General features: G+C 37.9%; 1 protein-coding gene across 1 annotated transcript in view; it reads left to right on the top strand.

Moving 5' to 3' along the window:
* The window catches only part of NELL1 (neural EGFL like 1), a 287,217-nt gene that overhangs the window by 207,670 nt on the left and 62,902 nt on the right, over positions 1-16,645 (top strand). The window contains 1 exon segment of the mRNA XM_032691544.1: positions 12,901-12,996. Coding sequence (XP_032547435.1) covers positions 12,901-12,996 — 96 coding nt within the window.

Raw genomic sequence — 16,645 nt, 5'->3', positions numbered from 1 at the left:
TTTGTGGTTAAATAGATGACTTCAGACTCTGGATTGCCTTTCATAAGGGAAAAAGTACAAGCCCATGAGGCTGTGCAGCTCTGTGCAGCAGATTTCTCTCTGTACAGGTTTGCTGCTGCTGTTCATTACTTTCCTTAAGCCCATTTGGTGCCTGTACAATTATCAGAACTCTGGTCTCGTAATGACGTGTCGTCTCCTGAAATCTTGACGTGTCAGCTGCAGTGCACAAGAGTGACACTTATTTTAACTAGAAGCTTGCTTTCTGTCCAGTGTATATTTTTATTTCAAGTTTTCTGTTTATATAACAACAGGGCATCGTTATTCTGGCACTATCCAGCAGTGGTAAATTTGTTTGCTATTAGTGACTGATTATGTACACTGTAAGAGATTTATTTTCTTTTTGCTGTGCACTATTATTCATAATGTAGGACACACCTAGTAATTTTACTGGGAGATTTTTTTGGGAAGAAAAAGCAAACAGCTACAACATAACAGTAGTGTGCATAAAGTTTCACAGAGCTGTTCAGAGAGCACTTTTTCCCCACAATTTTATTTGTTTTGTCAGTTTACATTAGAGATGACCACTTGATTGATGCTCAGTGAGACCATACTTTTTTATTTTTTTAAGTCAAACCTTATTTAACTCTGTCTTTAAACAGAAATTGCTTCTGTACTCAGGCATTTGTATGAGAACACTTGAAGTTTAAGATTTCAGGACTTTTATTTTCTCTTGACTGGCGATGAAGATATTTCAAAAGTTCCTTTACTCTTCCGGAATTTTTATTAGTGAAGCAATACAATATTTAAATACTTGTGGTGTTGGCTACTTTGCTTTTATTTTCTACCTGGTATTGTTAGGCATGTTTTCATCTTCACACACATGTAGCTGGAAACAGTATCACAGAATGGGTAAGGTTGGAAAGCACCACAGAGGGTCATCTGGTTCAACCTTCAAGCTCAAGCAGAATCATCCCAAGATCACATGGCACAGGATTGTGTCCAGATGGTTCTGGAATATCTCCAGATGCTCCCCAGGCATGTGTTCCAGTGCTTGGTCACTGCCCAGGAAAGAAGTTCTTCCTCATATTCAGGTGGAACTTCCTGTGCCACCTCCCTTCAGATACTGATGGACATTGATGATGTCCCCTCTCAGCCGTCTCTTCTCGAGGCTGAACAGGCCCAGCTCCCTCAGCCTTTCCTCATAAGAGAGATGCTCCAGGCCCTTAATCATCTTTGTTCCCCTCCTCTAGACCTGCTCCAGTGGCTCCAAGCCTCCCTTGTCCTGAGCAGCCCAGAGCTGGACAGAGCCCTCCAGATGTGGCCTCATCAGGGCTGAGCAGAGGGGCTGGATCACCTCCCCGACCTGCTGGCAAAGCCCTTCCCAATGCACCCCAGGACGCCGTTGGCCTTCTTGACCACAGAAGCATGCTACTGGCTAGTGGACAGCTTGTTACCCAGTGTTGTTATCCAGGTCTTTCTTGGCAGAGCTGCTTTCCAGCAGGTCAGATAAACATCTTTAAAATAAACATGGATTCCTTCAAGATAAACAAAATTTTTGTATCTGATTCATATATATCTCCACGCTACACATGTACATCTTATTCTTGTCTTGAGTAGTGCCTTTGGTGTTAAATTTAGAATTATGCTTAGTGTATGCTTATTTGCAGTAAAATATATGAGGACTAGGTGCTACATGAGAATATCCCTGAATATAATTCAGGGAATTATGTTGCTGATGATTTTGTGACTTGTTTCAAAAAACCACATGCTTTGTGTAGCTCATTTACTTATTCTTTTGAGAGGACACTTGTAGATTCAAAGAATATGTTTTTGGAAACTGTTCTTAGAAAATTTTAGTGAAACCTCTCAAAGCTCCTGCATCAGAGGGCAGGTCAGGAAGGAGTTAAGCTTGTGTTTAATAAAGTTGGGAGCTCATCATCTGCCGGAGCTGCTGTTACCAGATTGCAGAAAGTCTCAGTGTGAGGATATTGAGAACAGAAATGTGCATGTACAGAAAGAGTAACAGTTTTCAGAAATGCCTCACTCCTTTATAAAAGCCAGTCACAGCAGACAACTGGAAAAGCCAACAATTAAATTAATCTTACCTGCTTTCATGTCACCACTTACATAGGGAAGAATTTCCACAAATCGGGTCATATAACTGTGCCTTTGTCTTCTTCCAGAGCACTTCTTGAGCCTTATTGTTTGTAGGATGTCTGCCAGGATCTGCACAGTGGTACGACTGCTGTGTGGCTCTAGTGGGTCCCCATAGTCATTCTGCTCAACTGTGAAACATATGTCCATGGTTTTCCCTGAATTGAGTCAGGGAATATTGTAATTATGTTTCTCCTTCCTAAAACTTTTCAGCATAGAGCAAAATCTAATTTTTTTGACAGGACATGATTAAATGGAATATTTAACCTAGATTTAGGAAGGGGGCTAATCTCTGATAAGCCAAAGGCTGAATTTCAGTTTCTAGAAATTTTTTTATATTGCAATTTTATTTGTTTGGGGTTTTTTTGAGTAATTTCTTATCTATAAACAGTTTTGTAATTCTTAAGCACTTTAGGATGCATAGCTAGGACGCTTCATGAAATGTATGTAAGAATATATGTGGCATGCACATGAACAAGTCTATTAAGAGCAGTGAAAGCTAAATTTGTTGTTATTCAGGGAAGCAGGATGTTAGGAGCAAGTAAAAGTGTGTACTACAACAACAAAAATAAATGCCAGTTCCCCACACAGCATTTATGAGTATGAGGCAGTTTAGGCATGATACCAGAGAACTGATACATCTGTTAAGAGAAATGTATTTTATGCACCATAAAATTAAATGTTGCATTGTTAAGAAATATAGCAAGTATTCCTGCAAGTCAGTTTTTGCAAAATAACATTGTAACCTGACATCCTAAGAAGGTGGTACTGGAAATCTGTTTTGAAATCATATTCCATTAGGAACATGCACTGTACTTGATGGAAAGATTACAGCTGTCTTTTATGGGGCTTTATTTTTCCTGCATTGTGCCTATCATTTGTACCCTTAACAGACTCAAGCAAAAGAAAGATATTTCATATTTATGTTGAACCATATAATCCTAAATGAATCCAAAGTACTAAAAACATGTATAGGGCATATGTCCCTTGGTGCTACTGAAGCGCTGTTATCAGGTTGGGAAGCAAACAAACACTATCTGGAGTGTTTTGCGTTCATTGGGAAAGAAAATTTTGACCACCAAACATACCAGGCTTTAAGTACTGTGGTTCTGAAAAGTTCCAACATCTTTAATAGAATCATAGAATCATTAAGGCTGGGAAAGACCTCCAAGATCATCCAGTCCAACTGTTAACCCAGCACTGCCAAGCCCATCACTAAACCAGGGCCCCAAGTGCCACATCTACATGTCTCTTAAATCCCTCCAGGGATGGTGACTGTACCACTGCCCTGGGCAGCCTTGACAACCCTTTTTGTGAAGAAATTTTTCCCAATATATCCAATCTCAAGGCAAATCAAACCAGTTGTAGAGATTTTTCATTACTTTGATATCTTGAAGCACACAAGACGTACTGTAGAGCTAAATACAGAATGCACTGATGCAGAATCACTGAAGTCAGATTTGTGACTGAGGTGCCAGTGCTCTGTAAAAAACAACCAAGGATCTATATATCATTTTCCTTTTGCTTTACCATTCTCCAACATGTAACTACTCAGTTCTCTGCAGAAGAAAATAGAAACAGGGAACAGGGGGCAGATACTCAGGTCAACATTGTGCATGTTTTCTAGGTATTAGCTAAAATATTTACGTGATTACAAGTGTATGTTAAGACACAAGTCAGCAGTATGGTCTTATAAACCGTGACAGTGATGTACTCCTTGGAGTCTTGTAGCTCTAAGAATTTAGAGAGTAAATTCTGAGGCACTGTGTAAATTGGTATAGATTTACTAATTGACACTAGCAGAGAGGGTGGCCCCTTGGGTTTCTAAAATGCTCTTGGCTCATTCAAAGATTATACACACAAAGATTATATTTGCTTTTCTGCTCTTACTTGTTAAATGCATTCTTTATTAAATTATATTTCTGTAGTTAACTCTGTTCTGTAGAAGTGCCTGGCAGGTTCAGGCTCTTAATGCATCTTCCTCACTGGGGGGTTGTAAGGCTTAATTGTTCATAATGTATAAAAGCTTGAGATGAAAGGATTTATTTAAAAGCAACGTATTATGATGATTATAAAGCTGATGGTGATGTGTATCACACCTGCTGTCACACCAGCTTGAGCAAAAGCAATCTCTGCCTTTAGACTGAAATTTCTCTGGAACAGTGAGAACAATATCACTTTTCAGTGCTTCTTTTTTCCCTATTGAAAAATCCGGTGTCTTTTTCAAAAATCAAAATATTGAAGTTTATTATCTTTTCTTATGGATAAAACTAATTTGGCAAGATTATGTTAGGTAAATCCAGGTATTGAGCTGAACATGTCTTTTGACACTGGGAAAATTAGAATAATTGCTAAAAAGATTTTTTTTTTTTTGAGAAGAATCTGCTATTGTGGTGATATTTTAGCTACTGAAAAACTTTCTGATTTAAAGTGCAGATAAGAGCTGAGATTAATTGTCTCCAGTTATTTGCATTCTCTTTTTGATCCATCAACTGCAAAGGTCAGAGGAAGTGTAGGAGTGCTAAAGTTATCCAGACCTACCTAAGAGAATTCATTATTTAGTGTGGTATGTTTTAGCACTGTGTTTGAACCTCTCCTCCCCCACCTCTCCAACCCCCCTTCATTGTTCTCTTTGTTATTTTTTCTTTGCCTTGTATAAACTTGATCTGAATGAGACAGAATGCCCTGGGGCATTGCTCATGGGATGCAGGGCTTTTCATCTCTTGATTGCCTTCTTAGCAGCATCTTTAGTGAATTCAAACCTTTATCTGTTAGAGACTGCAAGGTAAGGTAGATTCTGTAAATTGAGATTAACTTTGAATTCTGTTCCTTAATGGGGAAATGTCTATATCTAACATGGCATCTTTTTGATAAGGAGTGAGGGCTGGATGGGTATTGTGGGGGAGCTCTGAAGCTTCACCTGACTGAAGTCCTTCCTGTTGTGTAAGCAGAGGACTGTGATCTCTGGAACTGACAATTCCCATCCTCCTGGTGTTGGTCAATAGAATGCAATCAATGCAATTTGAAAAAGGAATTTTATTTCGAGTGTCTTGGCAGAATGAGGGAGATTTAAAAGGTGATGAAAAAGTCCATTAGAAAAGGTTTTCACAGATACCACTGTAGTTGTTACTTGTATAATATTAAGACAATGAGAGAGAACACCTGAATTTTAGTGGGCTTGTTTAGAAAGACACAGCTCAAGGTCTCTTAATGTCTTTGTAAATTATTTGTCTTTACACATCCTTGATCCAGACCTGAAAATCCCATTGTCGTTGTATTTCCCATTTTTGTCTTCTCCCTCCCAGTATTGTCACCTTCAGATAGTTAAATGCTACCAATAATTCCTTGATTTACTATTCCGTATTTTGTGCAGCTATCAAGACAAGTATTTGTTTGCAGTTTCAGTTGTTACATTTGCAATAAGGTACAAGCAACCCTAAAAAAAATGTTGCCGAATGCAGCATTTTAGAGGCTATGATGGCACCCAAGCAACATACTTGCTTCCAGCTGTGAAGGAAAATGCTTTCTTAAAGTTTCTCTACAATTTCAAATGACAGTGTTCCTCATATAGAGAATTACCATAAAATAATGTTTTATTAACATTTTAGGCACTTTTTTACAGCTTATTGAACATTTTGGTGTTTTTCGTAACACATGGTTATTTGAGAGTGCTTGGGTAGATTTTCATTTACAATAGAGAGAAAATCTCTCACATTGAAACAGATTGTTTCTCACTGATAAACAGGCTTGTGTTTTGTTGGTGAAGGTGCCTGTCAGTGCTACAGGGCAAAGCAAGAAGAGTGAATTAAAAGTCTCTACAGCTATTCCATTAGGGGTAATCCAGTTAGTCTTGTGCTGAACGTGTCTACAGAGTGTGTTTGTATTGGTTGGAACACTAGGATGAGAGATCTGTAAAGTGTACATTGCTAGAAACTGTTTTTATATTGTCTGAATATGCCGTATATTGAGGCCAAACAGACCTCAGATTGCATGCACTGTTACCGAATTCGGTTTTTTTCAATGAGTTCAATGAGATTTGAATCAAAGTCTTTCTAAAGTTGTGACAATAAATCAGGCAAGGGAAAATGCTTCTTTTGTGCTTATGGAACATGCTTCTTTATCCTTAGGATTTATTAATCATAAGTGATTTCTAAAGAAACTGTGTTCTGTTTGTAAATATAAATTATTCTATACCCATATGATAAAGGAACTAGGGAGTATAATAAGTACAGTGATTTGATGCAAAGAAAAGCTCCAGTGGTATCATGTGATGTGTTGTTCTTAAAGTAAATTTCAGTTTGATTTTACAGTTTTAAATGTTGACTTGAATATTGAAAGATGGTGTTCAGTGCGTTTATGGAAGAAATAGCCTGCCCTATTTTGTTGTGCTTATTATTAGGTTACTAGAGAGACAGCTGCAGTTGGCTTAAAATGCTGCACTAAAAATATTGAAGAGTCTAGCCTTGAGGAAGCAGAGCAGTAAAATGGCAACAGGAATATTTATTTAGTGCAGAATCATCTGGGGATGTGTGAGATGCTTTCAGAAGTGTAATATATCACAGGACAAATTTTAGTATATTACTTTTGTCTTTTACTGCTTCTATTGATCTATTTCAAATACATTTTCGAAAATTGTCACGTATGTGTCCTCAGAGCCATGAAATAAGCTTGACATCAATAAGGGTTTCATAGATGCCATTTCACCTATAGAGCAGAATGGACAAGTCCTGCCCATTCAAGATGCTTTCTGAATAAATTTAATTAAATATAGCTTGTTTGTTCATCAGGAAAGATTTTAGGTGAAAATGTATTGATCAAGGTGGATAACTTACACATTCAAAAGTCAGTTGCATTATTGGGGTAGTACAAAGGAAATTATTAGTATTTATCACTATGATTCATTGTGCTGATTTTAAGGAGTTTAGGTTTCATTTTTCAAAAAACTTCAGCATCTCCAGCCAAACAGCACTTGAACCCACCCTGAAAGCACCCAGATGAATGATCTGCTGCTTGCCTACAAATGGCCACAGCTTGATTACGTATCAGTCAAGCAAAACACCAAGCGCCAAGAGAATTTAACATCATATAACAACAAAGAAATGGCCCACTGCTAAGAGTTCACTGCCTTCTGAGAGATATGCCCAGCCTTCCAAATGCACCTAAATCTTACTTTTGCGAGTACTGTGTGACAGAGCACTGGGTACCTGAAAAGATTCACTGCTACATCAGCTGAAATAGCCTAGTGACGAACTCCAAAATATTAGTTCATCGCTTTGATAAATATTATATAGCATGCAAATACATACATAGACACTCAAACTCACGCACAGTAGGCGTGTATGCCTGTAGTTTCTTCCTGATGTATTTGTTATTCTTTATAATCCTGCTATGGACTTTTCTAATTTGCCCTTTTTTCCCCTTCTTTATCCTCACTGTGCCTGCCAGATTTGAAAGAATTCCTTCATGCTTTCCTGGGTGCTTTGAAAACCCCGCATCTCCAAACCTTAATTTTGAATTCATTGATCTTTGTTCAGACTTAGCTCTAATACACTTACATGTTTTGTGCTGCCAGGATTTGGAATTTTGACTACACTAGGCAGCAATTAAACTGATTACGTTTGCAAAGTACCTCTTATTTGTGAAATTTCTAGAAAAATAATTCAGGAGTAATAACTTCACAATCAGCTGGTAGAAGACCTGAGATTTATAGGCTTTTCCTGGACTGAATAACCCTCATACATACCACACATAACACCAGAAGCATAAATTAGGTTGGAAGCCACTCACGAAAGTGGTAACTACCCAGCTAAGGGTTTGTCTTCCAGCCTCAAATGTGTTCTCATCCTGACTGGAAGACAAACCTGCACTTCCCTTCTTGCTCCAACATGTGGGATGAAAATTTTCCAGAACAGTTCTTTTGCCCAAAGTTCATTCCTGCCAGATTTGTCCTTCTCTGACTCCAGCCAGCTGTAAAAGGACTCCAGTGGCATTTGGCAGACTTTTGTGTGAAATAAGTCACACCCTGTATCCAGTGGATGTAGTTCACTGAACCAAAAAGAGTTTTGTATTTTGTACTTTTACAGATGATAGTGTCACACTTGAGTACAGAGAAAAAGAGCAGAACCTCTGCTGCTCCCTTTGCTCCCTCATTTTACTTGTGTGTTTTCTCTTAACTTTCTCAGCTGTCCTCTAAACCCACCTCAGCAACTGGTATCATCCAATTACTCTGGTATTTGGCTTACATAGTTGGATTGTTATCAACTGTACCCTTGTGCATACTTGTCTGAATAAATTCAATCAGCTAATGAAATTGTGGTCTTTCCATCAATTGATTATCAAATTGCTTGTATAGTTACACCAGCCCATCTCTCTTCCAAAGCTGCATATTTTTGTTAATCCAGGCAGTGCCTGACCCCTTCCTTGCCTTTCCTGAATGTCCCTTTTTTTCACTTTACAGGCATTTAGTATATCTAGAAATAATTTTTAATTTATATCTGATTTATTTGGGAAGGTGACCTTTGTATCTCTTCATAGTCAAGTAATATTCATTTAAATTTGTAGGGTAATTACTTGGTTTTGTTTTATTTATTCATTTTCTTTTACTAAAATATTTTTCTATATTCAAGTACAAATGTTTTATAGTAACTACTGTATTACACTTGGAAGTGAGAGGCATTTGCTCAGCTTCCATGCTGCAGTACCTGCTTTCCTGTAGCACAGTTAGGTAGTGATACCAAAACTGGAATAATGCAGCTTGTGCACGTCCAGGAGTGTGGCATTTTCATGCTGCTCTTTGTGGAGCTCTGCAGTGAGACTCCCCCATCCCTCCAACATCATCACAAAAATGACATATTCAGACCTAAAATTTTGGCTGTTTCTGTTCTCTACAGATTCATCATCAAGGAGAATGTGCATCAAAACTAGAATTCCTCCTCTGCAGAGAAATTATGTCTTTTTAGGAAAGGTCTTTATATGATAAAGACTTTTATTTTGGTGGAAAAAATCTGTTGGCATTACAGAGGTCTGTTTGCTTTGGCAGAAGCTTCCTGAAATCAATAGATTCTGCTTCCTTTACCTACAGAATACTGAATAAATCTCTTAACAACGGAAATTTGCCTGTGTAGACTTTACCCTAATGGCATCCTCACTTAATTTGCTTGATAAAACCTTTATGGTAAATTCAGTAACCACTCTCCTTTTTAAAGAGGTTTCCAGCCTGCAAATAATTTCAGAGACAGGACCTACTTATGGGAATACATCAACAATGTTCGATCCAGCCATGATTTATTTTCCTCGTGTTAACTTTGAGCAGGAGGGAATGTGCAATCAAGGTTTATAACTGCTAGTTCTGTGGTACTGGTGGATCCCCAGCCCCTCCCGACATATTTTTGATTTTGAAGGGTCTAAACCACAGTGGAAATCTATATCCCAGAGCCCATAAGACTTATAACAAAGCTCAAGCACCAAAGCAAGTAGCTTCAGGAAAGCCCAGGCGCTCCAGTTGATTTCCTGTCCTGTCACTGAGCTCTCCCTGTTAGGTCCTCTTGTCCATAAGGCATGGATACAGAAGGGATGTAAAGATTTCCCTTAATTAATTTCTTCTGCTAATGGTGTAAAGGAAAAATCTCACTGTTGGCAATGAATGAATTTTGATAAAATGTTCTAAAAGGCTTCAGCCAGAGGCCTGACTATGAGAGAAAAGACTTCAAATAAGTGAAATTTGGTAAAATTGCTAGCAATTGAAGCTGTCTCCCTATTATTAGAGGTATTGAGCATTCTTAAAATTTAGAGTAGTGCTATCAGTACTACAGATAAAACTGTGAACTATTTTTCTAGCACTTAAGGAAAGTAGCCTTTAGACAAATATTTTGATTTTGTAACTATGCTCTGAGATTTGTGGATTTGATGTTCCTATTTCCTACAAGCCTACAATGCAGGAATGAGAGGGTTTGTAGAATAACCATCTGGGGAACAGCAGGATAATGCTGGCACTCTTCCTTGGGGTTTTCTTTTCTTGCATAAAAATATAAGAATGAATCACATCCCCCAAAGCCTGAGCAATGAGGACAAGCATAGTCAGTCTGTATTGTGGAGGATTTTTCAGCATCTACAAAAATTGAACAGGACAGTTTAATTCTTTCTGTCTGCAGCCATTGCTCAGCTTCATCCTCCAACATCTATGTAACAAGCTGGTGCCTGGGTGACTCCTGGACAGTACAGGGTCCCTTCTCAAAACAACCTGTAGTTCTTCAGGATGTCCCTGTACCAATATTGTTGTGGTATTTTTCTTTTTTGTTTTCCTCTTTTTTTTTGCTGTAAGTTGCTATGATGTGACATTTCAAAACACTCAACAAGTGCACATTTGAATATGCATATAGGAGGTGTGTTTGGATATGGATATGTAGGAAGGAATAGGAAGATAGAGTTTTAGCCCATGGCAGGCATCCCCCTCTCTCTCTCCTGGATGGGAATGGCACACGTGGCTGTACCTGTACATGTCAAGACCTGACTGCTGCACTGACATAACACAGAAGCCCTAATGGGAAAATCTTTTACATGACCAGCCCTGTCTCATAAGCCTTTCTGTGTTAGAAATTTTAAATGAGAACGGAAGAAAACACCACCTTGCTCTGCTGACCTACTAATAGGATTTATTGTAAGAAGCAGACACTTCACAATAGTAAGTTGGTAGCACCCATTATGGTGGCAAAGAAGGTGCATGAATGTTCTAACTGAAGCCCTCTTACCTACCTCTCCCTCTCAGCACTAATAACTTTCAGTGGACACGCATCATTGTTATAGACAATAAACGTCATCTTTTTTATGCCCTTTATGAATTCCTTTAAGAGTCCCATGTAGTTCTCTCCCAGTACAATGTGATGTATATTGAGGATGAACCATTCACTTTTGTTGCCATTATATTTCGTTTTTTCCCCCTCTGCCACAAATTTTAGTTCTTTTGATATTTGCAGAAATGTATTACTACTTCACAGAAGTCTCTGCTTACTTTCAATTTCAAACCAGAAAAAAAAAGCAAATGTAAGATTTAACTTGCATCTTCTCTGAGAATGCTGAAACTAGAGATGAGCTCTGGAAGGAATCCTTTGAGTCTCGTCGCGGTTTTTTATGTATTTTGGAGCTATACTTTATACTTTCAGCTTTCTACACAATTATGCTTTTCTACAAATATTTATATGTAAAAAAATCACAAAATACTACTCTTAAACCATATTTCTCTCTTTCCCATACAGTAGAAATTGGCTGGTTTCAAATTAGAAGCATTTTAGAAGATTCCCATATGGAGTGTGTGCATTGATGAGCAGGGAGTGTTACTGGGTCAGAACTGTGCTTTCTCCACACTGCTACCTTGCTCCAGTCACAGGAGTGCTCAGGATGTTCTACTCCTGTCTTCTCTAAACCACTGTAGCATTCTTCTCCCTGTGCTATCCTCCACGAAACAGTATGGCATGCTATGAATTATATATTTACAATAAGGATGTGTCTGTCAGTTCACACAAGAGGTATCATGATGTGCTTTTCTTCCTCTAAGTGGTTAACAATTGCAAAAGATACTTTTTATTACCTAGTACTTTATTCACTTTATTCTTCTTTTTAGTGCATTGGAAAATAAATCTTAAACATTTCTTCTGTTATCTAGCACTTCAAGCCTTTTCATAGCATTTGTAATATCTCTTTGCCAACACTCCATCTGTGATTTTAGCTTGCAGGAAACACTTTGCAAATCTGTTATTAGCTTAGATGCAGAGAGCTGCTGTTTAAATATTAATTGTAACTTCCCTCATAAATGCAGTCAAACCCACTGAGTAACCTGTGAAGTTCAATAAGTATCTGGGGAGCGGGGAGTGTGTTAGGGGTAGGGCCTGCTCTTAGTCATAGCAAAGGTCTTATTCAAGTTACCAGTACAAAATAGATAAGTGTCCTGATGTCATTTCCTTTCCTCTTCTTACCTCAGTCCTGCTACCTTCACACACACAACAAAAAGAAATAAAAAAGGGTAACATTCACCTGCATACTTACACACTCAGTGGACTTTCTGCTAAACCAGCTGTGAGCAGGAAGAACAACATCACACAGTGCTCACAAGAAAAGATGAGATCCACCAGTTGTTTCAAGTCCTAGTTATTGGTCAAACACACTTCTAAAGTACTTGGGTACTGCTCTGTCAAGAACCACACCTCACTAGAGACATTATCTTGGGGTTGAGCCCTTCTCTGTTTTCAGTCGTGACCCTCATCATTATTTAATTCCTTGATTCCACAAAAAATAAAATAAAATTCCTCTTAAAAATAAAAATTAAAAAAGCAAAATATTGTGTGTTTGCAGACATTTCAGTGAAGTGTACTGGATAGAAGTGAGGAACAAAGCAGTTGACACCATCCGACCAGCCTGTTTTCTCTGGGTTACCATGGCATTGTAATTGTAATATGCATATTTGTATAATTGAAAGAAGATCAGCCCCATTAAAATCATATGATGTATTTTTCCCTCTCCTCTTCTTCCAGATGGTTACTAATCATTTATTGGTGAGGTGGTTTGCCTACGGTGTAATCTGAGATTTTTCCTCTTGTCCTTTGAGTTACTCCTCTTTGTGTTTGCAGGTGGACTGAATTTTAATATGCTGAATTCTGTTAATTGCTTAGAATTTAGTTGTTTTTCTTGTTATCCTGCAGTACATGTGGGTTTTTTTAAATGATGTATTACCCACATATTCCTTTTATCTTGCAGCATTCTGTGAAGAAGGATGCAGATATGGTGGAACTTGTGTAGCCCCTAACAAATGTGTCTGCCCTTCTGGATTCACAGGAAGTCACTGTGAGAAAGGTAAAGTTTTACTGAAAAACACCTTCTTTGGTAATGAGAAATATGATATACTGAAGAAGTAATTACTTTCCATTCATTCACTCTGCTTGATATTTTCTCTCCATTGAAGATATGACTGTTCTATTTCTGCCATTTCCAAACTGAAAGTTAGTCTTGTTTAAAACTTTCCATGTTTAATTTTATCAGGGGTTTTATCAGCTTTTGCTTCCTGTGACACTTCTAGTTAATTAGAAGGGATATCAAATGAAAAATATTTACTCCATCTGTTTCCTGTGGTGCAAGCTTCTGCTTTTCCTTCCGTTTCCTTCTGCTTTTTCTGAATTTGTTGTGCAAATTAGACAAGAATTCAGATGCTTGCTTTTCACTTCAAGTTATTGAATTCTCAAGATTTGATTTGTTTCTAAATCACAGTGGTTTTTATAGAATCACAGCCTATTCCAATAGAGTTTGCCTTTTCCCAGATTTTTCTGTTTCAAGATTTGCTTCTGGCAGCCTCATAGTTCCACCTTTCTCTTCATTTCATAAAGAGCTGGTTCCTTCTCTACCTTAAATGGCTCTTATTAGATTCTTTATAGAGGAGATTTGGGATTTTATTTTGGTTGGTATTTATTGATGTTATATGTCACTTAACTAACATTAACTAATGAGAGTTTTTTGCGCTGCGTGTTTTGTTAATAAACTGTTTGCACTTGTATTTACTGTTGGATATGAAGCGGGTTGTTAATGCAAGTTGCATGCTGTAGCATGGATGAGATTATAGCTGATAAATTTTTTAAGAAGAAAAAAACCAAAGAAATAACTGTTAAATCATCGGAATCATTTGTAACCCAGAGATTGTGCAGTAATTTGTGTGTTTATTAAAGTCACTTAAGCCCAGTTGCCAACAAATTTGCTTTAAGTAGCTTCTGAAAACTGCCAAATCCTCTTATGAATGTAGTCAAATCACTGCATAATAAAAGCCCATAGTTTCCAGTGGTCAGCACTGTTTATGATTATTTAAGAATGAACTAGAACATTAATATTTTCACATCATCCAGAACAAATTTGAGGACTTGATTTTTTTTTTGCCTATGGCCTTTGTGTTATTTGTTTCAAATAGAAAAAACTCCAGCCATTTGCCATGTTTTAGATAGAAAAGCCTCCTGCCATCCAGCAGTGAGTACTGGCAATATAATGGGGCAGTAATACAAGACATTCCTACCTCAGAGCCCCACCTACCACAGCTCCCCAGCTGCTGATCCTTCCTACTAGTTACTCTCTCCCATGAGTAATTTGCTTATTCCTTTCTAAAACATCTGCTAGTCAGAGAGATGAGTACACTCAGAGGGATGCAGGATACTTGAGATGTGTTCTATGTGTGTGAGAATATAGTGCTGCAAAACCAGTACTTGCACTGCAAAACCAGTACCAGTGTTGCCCAAAGGTGTTCTGCCTACCCAGGACTTGAGCCCAGCTTTCAGCTTCTCTGCTTGTGTTTCTTTCACCCAAGAGCCTTAGAACATTCTTTTTTCTTATAGCTGTACAGGGACCTTCATAACTAGAGCACAGAGTCTTTAAGCTGTTGAAGTGATGGTTTAAAATTGATAAATGGAGGACATAACCAGTTTTGACTCCTGTGTTTTTCATGCCTTTTGTATTGTTTTGATCTAAAATATGAGTTAGCACACCAAGTAAAGGAAGCATGGCAGGCATGGTACTCTCATTACATCAAGCAATTTAGAGGTAGATGTCAGAAGAAGATAGCTTCTGTGAATAAAATCTATACAACTTGAACCAGAAGTCAGTTTATTTTTTTCTTTGAAGATGTATAGGATTTACCAGTATGCTGCAAATCAAGATAATGATGGTAACCGAGAAACCTGACGTGCAAGCTGGTTTGAGAATGAATAGGGCTTTGTATATGAGAATTTGTCACATTTTAGTGGTGTTAGAGGGTTCGAAAACTTCAGCAGATACAGTCTATGTCACATGCATATTCCAGTGGATAAGTGCCTATCAGAGCTACGTGAGAGCAGCTTCAGCCTTCTGAGGGTGCACGTCCTGGACAAACTAAATGTTGAGAGTAGAAAGGTGATGAACCACTTTGGAAGCAGGGTTTGCTTCCCTTTGCTTCCCTGATTACTCCTGAAGTACATAATGCTGTCAGGAAGAGGAGGCAGTTCAATAAAGACTTTCCTCATAGTCTCACTGCAGTCTGCTGCAGTGTTTTTAAAGGGGACCTAAGTATTCAAAACCCATGTCTGTTTTGCTGTTGTCTGTAACATTAGAAATAAACACTTTGTTATATTTAACATATGGTAGCACTGCCTCAACCATTATGACACAGACCAAAGACAGTGAAATGGTGGGGCATCACTTCAAAGCTGAAATGTTCTTGGCAAAACCTTGTCTGGTGGAAGCTCATGGTGAAGTGATGCATATCTGAAGTAAAATTATGTGTTTTGGCAACATATTCAATTTGCCACGGTGTATTTGAAAATGTCCTTCAAACTGACAACACAGCAATTCCTTATACATTATTTGTGAACTGAAAGGACTCGTCACTGGCTAAAAACAGTATGACCCAAATTGGCTTCATCACCATTTAAAGGGTAAAATGAGCCAGTAATTAGAAATGTTGTTGAAAAGCAGGTGCATTTACTTCTGAATATGAATCATATGTTACTCATCGTTTCTGACTGTCTGGTTGAAATGATGGTATTAGGTTAATTAAAAATTCTGAGATATTTGAGAAGGGTAGGATTTATGCTGGTAATTTACTTAGGTGAAATTAAAATACACATTTAAGGCTTATGTACAAATACATAATTCAACATGCTACTAAGAAGAATTACCTCTTGCCAGTTGCTTTGCCTGACATAAGGAATCATCTTAACATTTGTGGACTGTCTTTTCTTTTTGAAGGTGAACTGCAAATTGATATTCACAGATACTGTCAAGTAATTCCTCTCTCCATTCATTCTTTATAATGCTGTTTCTTTAAGTGTGTACTTGGTGCTTCTAACTGCATTTTTGTCATTTTCTATTTAGGATCTGATTCTGTCTCCAAATCAATTTTTTGTTTATTTTGTGTTTCGCTGACCAGGGCTGAAATCTGTGATCTCTGTGATTATTACCATTTGTGATCCTATTTAACACAGTTGTGATATTTGTGTTGGAAACTTCTGATGTTACAATTTTTACTGATATTGCTGTATCATTCCAACATGTGTGTGCCTGACAGCTGAACTGAAGATAGGCATCCTTAGCTGTATGTAACACTGTTGACTTAAGCCTGGGTGCATCCTTCACAGGGATCCCTGTTAAAGGTTTCTGAGAGACATTTTGGTGTCTAGAGAGGAATGCAAATACAGTACTCTATGAGAATTCCTGGCAGAATGAACTCAAATGCCCTGGTTTTCCATCCATCTCGTATTTTGGACACCTTTAAAACAGAAAAACTCTGATCATTCATTGAGCTGCTTTTTTTCTGTCTGTGGATGAGCCACAGGTCAGTGGAGTTTTTGTGACGGTTTTTGGACAGGTTCACACTTATCCTGTATTTCTGAAGCATTAACCACTGCCACTAATGAAGTGCTGAGGATGAGATAGGCAGGACAATCTATGATATCAAAGGCAGGAGTAAACACAGAATTGAGTGCCTCGAAAT

Source organism: Chiroxiphia lanceolata, chromosome 6, assembly GCF_009829145.1.
Source record: "Chiroxiphia lanceolata isolate bChiLan1 chromosome 6, bChiLan1.pri, whole genome shotgun sequence".
Lineage (NCBI taxonomy): Eukaryota > Metazoa > Chordata > Aves > Passeriformes > Pipridae > Chiroxiphia > Chiroxiphia lanceolata.
The sequence above is the reverse complement of the archived record's forward strand: the minus strand, read 5'-3'. Positions and strand labels throughout refer to the sequence as shown.